The sequence below is a fragment of the Malania oleifera genome, chromosome 4 (assembly GCF_029873635.1).
Source record: "Malania oleifera isolate guangnan ecotype guangnan chromosome 4, ASM2987363v1, whole genome shotgun sequence".
NCBI lineage: Eukaryota > Viridiplantae > Streptophyta > Magnoliopsida > Santalales > Ximeniaceae > Malania > Malania oleifera.
In genome coordinates, this window is record NC_080420.1 from 122348786 (window position 1) to 122353440 (window position 4655).

At 34.3% G+C, this 4655-nt stretch overlaps 1 protein-coding gene across 1 annotated transcript; it reads left to right on the forward strand.

Moving 5' to 3' along the window:
• The first annotated feature begins 547 nt into the window (after window positions 1-547).
• LOC131154309 (non-specific lipid-transfer protein A-like) lies at window positions 548-1693 on the forward strand. The gene is made up of 2 exons (XM_058106995.1): window positions 548-1046; window positions 1483-1693. Exons 1-2 carry the CDS (start codon window positions 676-678, stop codon window positions 1490-1492), a joined length of 381 nt encoding a protein of 126 aa, XP_057962978.1. The 5' UTR covers window positions 548-675; the 3' UTR covers window positions 1493-1693.
• Window positions 1694-4655: the final 2962 nt, after the last annotated feature.

Consider the following 4655-nt stretch of genomic DNA (forward strand, 5'->3'; position numbering starts at 1 on the left):
GTTAAAACATCAAACTTCCATGTTGAAGTTTGTTTGAAACCACTTATAAAAAATTATTTTTTTTTTGAAAAAAAAAATTTACCTAAAATTAGCCTTCGACTATTTATTATAAGAAATCTTTAAAAAATATATATTTTTTAGAAAATACTTGTCTTATAAAAAAATAAATAGTTTGAAAAAAATATTTTTAAAATAAATACTTATTACGCAAGAACTTATAAAAATACTTTTATGAAAAAGTATTAATTTTTTAAGATGGTCGAAACAATCTTCATATTCAATCGTGAGAATTGAAAATTGATGGTGAAAATAGGTCGGTGAAGGATGAGAAATAAATTCTATCTCGAAGTGGTAGCGATTGTCATGTGACCCAAAAATATAAATAAATAAATAAATAAAAACAAAGAAACATATATTATGCATATGTATAGTGCACCTGACCTTCCTATATACGTACAAAATTGCTGCTAATGCATTTGCATGCATGCTTTGTTGTGTAACTGAGAATGACAATTAAAAGAGGAAGAAACACGTGTCAAAAACCCACATACAGCATCATCCATCTCTGTGTGCGTGCGTGTATATATATATATATGTACACATAAACCCATATACAATATCTCAATATCAAACCAAAGCACAGAAAGAAGTTAATAACCAGGAGGAATTAAGAAGATGAAGGGCGGCGGCAATGGCGGTGGGGCGACGGTGGCGGTAGCGGTGGCGGTGGGGTTGGTGCTTTTGTCAGAAATGTTGGGTTTTGGGGCGGCGATGAGCTGCACGCAAGTCTACAACCGGCTGTATCCCTGCGAGCCGTTCGTGGTGAAGGGAGGGCCGCCGGCGCCGTCGCCGGCTTGCTGCGCCGGGATGAGGGCCGTGAAGAATTTGATCCCCACCACCAACGACCGCCGCCAGGCTTGCACCTGCCTTAAGCATCTGGGGAACGAGTTCCGCGACCGCGTCAACTTCGGCGCTGCCGCGCTTCTCCCCAGAATGTGCGGCGTGGAGTTTGGTTTCCCCATCTCCATGGCCACCATGTGTAACAGGTGACTGCACCTCTAATTTTTGAAATTGCTAGTTTAATTACCCTGTCGGGAAAAAAAAATCAATTTTTTGGCTTTAAATAATAAAAAATTATAATTAATATTCTTATTATTGAAATTTATATTTCGCTAAAATTCACCTTGTGTCTCATCGAGATTCATCTCCGTATAAATATAAAACACATTCAGATGCAAGTCCTATCTTCATAAGTGCCTTAAGATCAACCTTTCAATCACGGTATTAAACATTTCTAATATGTGTATATTGTTATATACCGACACTGCAAATCCATAAATTGAGGGGTTTTGATCATTTGATTAATTTATTTGATTTGTGTATTTGACTCATTTGAAAATCTTATATTGCAAATATGGAAGATTAATTCGTTAATTTTTTTGAGACAATATTAATCTTTTTTTCTTCTTCTTCTAATGGCAGGATTCCTTAATAAAATGAAGTCTCAAAACTGATCAAAGTTATGAAGAAGGGGATGAAAAATAAATTAGAGGGGGAAGCAATGGGCAGTTCCATCTTCTTCCAACTGTATGCATGGCTCTCGAGCTGGAGAGAGTTGGGAATATATGTAATATATATAACAAGTGCATGCTCGTTGTAATTAATGGTAGCTTATGACATATTTCTTAATTAATTCTCTCTCTCTCTCTCTCACACCTCGCGTTCTTTTGGTTAAATGGTCAGGGTTCGAATCTTCAGAGATAATATCTTAGTATTTAAGTGGAGAAGGGTGGAGGAGCAGACTCGTTATCCCGATAGACTAGTCGAGTATTGAAAGGATCTCGGATATATGCCATCATTTAAAAAAATGTTACTATTTATAGAAATGATAAATAAAAAATGTTTACTAAACATATTGCATCCAAATTTATTTAGGTCATTGTAAGGGATGTATATCTTTCCAAATTATCTATAGTTATGTAGATTAATATTATTATATGTAATAATAATATTATAGCATTACAAATAAAATAATAGAATACTATTAAATAATGAAATAATATGCCATAATTGTGATATAATAATTGATTTATTGTATTATTATTAGTATAATTTTTAAAGAAAATATGAATTAATTACTAATATCAGCAATAATAAAAGTAATATAATTATAAAATATAATAATATATAGAAGAATACATAATGTAATTGTGTAATAAAATACAATGTTGTTAACATGTGATATGGTCATTGTTTTATCATATTCTTACTCTATATTAAATCATAAATTATTTTATAATAATATAATATCTAGTATTATTATTTAAATTTTACAAGCTATATTAACTATGATACCCTGTGAAAGAAAAGTTTAAAAAGAATTTAATGTTGCCAATCATTAGTCTGATAAGGCCAACCCCCTGTTGTTTGGTCCAGATGGAGGAGGAAAGACGCAGTGCTCTCTGACAAACCCAAGTTGGGGTGTTACATTAACAATATAAACTAATTATAAAATAATATAAATCTAACATTAGTAATGTAGTTATATCAAAATCTAATAATAAAAATAAATTAATAAAATATAATATGCAAACTATAAAATGAATATGGCAATAACGATATTATTTTTAATAAAACTTAATAATTAGTATAAAGGTAAATATAATTTTATATAATAAACATTTACTTATATTATTATTATTCTACATTGATTGCATAATTTTTTTATGCTATATAGTAAAATAATTGATAAATTATACTTGTAACTTGTAAAACAAGATTGATATTTTTGTTTTGATTCGATTACGAAAGTTTCAAGAAATATGTTGTTGAAATTGATGTGATCCCAAGAGGTGGATGAATTGAGTTTTAAAATATTTTGACTAAATTAAACATTTACGCTAATTCACCATATATCATATCTCATTCATAATACAAACGTGTAAGTAAAATAATTAAACTGTGAGAATAGGCATACACGTGTGCAGTATATCTCATTTAATTTAAATGTATGCATGCAAACAAATATGACAGTAAATAAATAGACATACACATACTGAATTTAAAGTACAATAATTTAAATGAGATAGGGAGAGAGAGACACACGACATTTGTTATCGAAATTCAGCCAAACCAGCCTACGTCCTCGCTATTGAAATAGTAAACTTGACTGGAGATGGCAGACAGCCCACCGCTGTTGATTTTTCTGGAATCAGTAGGCAACCTACTCCACCTACCAGCCCACCTCCGTTGAAAATTTATTCCCACAATTGTTGATTATTTGTTTTCTATATCTGCTATAAATAGTTGTGTGTGTGTGCAATGTAGTGTGGTGTGTTGAGAGTGTAAAGCCAATGAGCATGAGAGAGAGTTTTAATTTGAAGTTCTCTGTATCTATTTTGAGATTGAAATACATTGTTATCGTATTTATTTTCATTGAGTTTCAGTTACAACTAGTGACTGAGCGTTCCTCTCCACCCATCAGTGGTATCAGAGCGTCCAGGTACGCCAGAATTCGCCAAACAGAGGCGAATAGGGGAGAAATTCAATTTTCTTCCCAGTTTTGAAGTTGCTCAAAATCCAAAATTGAGCCTACCATTGTGCAATTCGACTCGAGACGATTCCAACGGTGGAAATCACATCACAAACGGACTTCGAGAGGCTTCGCACGCGCTCACACGCACCTCAGACGGTTTCAGCGCCTTTCCCACACGCCGCACGCACCGACAAAGACTCCGGCCGGCAGTGACATGCGCCCACACGCTCCGCACGCGTCTTCCTCGCCCGGTTGGCGATGAGCTGCACGCAAGTCTACAACCGGCTGTATCCCTGCGAGCCGTTCGTGGTGAAGGGAGGGCCGCCGGCGCCGTCGCCGGCTTGCTGCGCCGGGATGAGGGCCGTGAAGAATTTGATCCCCACCACCAACGACCGCCGCCAGGCTTGCACCTGCCTTAAGCATCTGGGGAACGAGTTCCGTGACCACGTCAACTTCGGCGCCGCCGCGCTTCTCCCCAAAATGTGCGGCGTGGAGTTTGGTTTCCCCATCTCCATGGCCACCATGTGTAACAGGTGAGCACCTCTAGTTTTTGAAATTGCTAGTTTAATTACCTTGTCGGGAAAAAAAAATCAATTTTTTGGCTTTAAATAATAAAAAAAATTATAATTAATATCCTTATTATTGAAATTTATATTTCGCTAAAATTCACCTTGTGTCTCGTCGAGATTCATCTCCGTATAAATGTAAAACACATTCAGATGCAAGTCCTATTTCATAAGTGCCTTAAGATCAACCTTTCAATCACGGTATTAAACATTTCTAATATGTGTATATTGTTATATACCGACACTGCAAATCCATAAACTGAGGGTTTTTGATCATTTGATTAATTTATTTGATTTGTGCATTTGACTCATTTGAAAATCTTATATTGCAAATATGGAAGATTAATTAGTTAATTTTTTTGAGATAATATTAATCTTTTTTTCTTCTTCTTCTTCTAATGGCAGGATTCCTTAATAAAATGAAGTCTCAAAGCTGATCAAAGTTATGAAGAAGGGGATGAAAAATAAATTAGAGGGGATGATCAAAGTTATTATCATATATATATAATAAGTGCATGCTCCTTGTAATTAATGGTAGCTTATGACATTTTTCT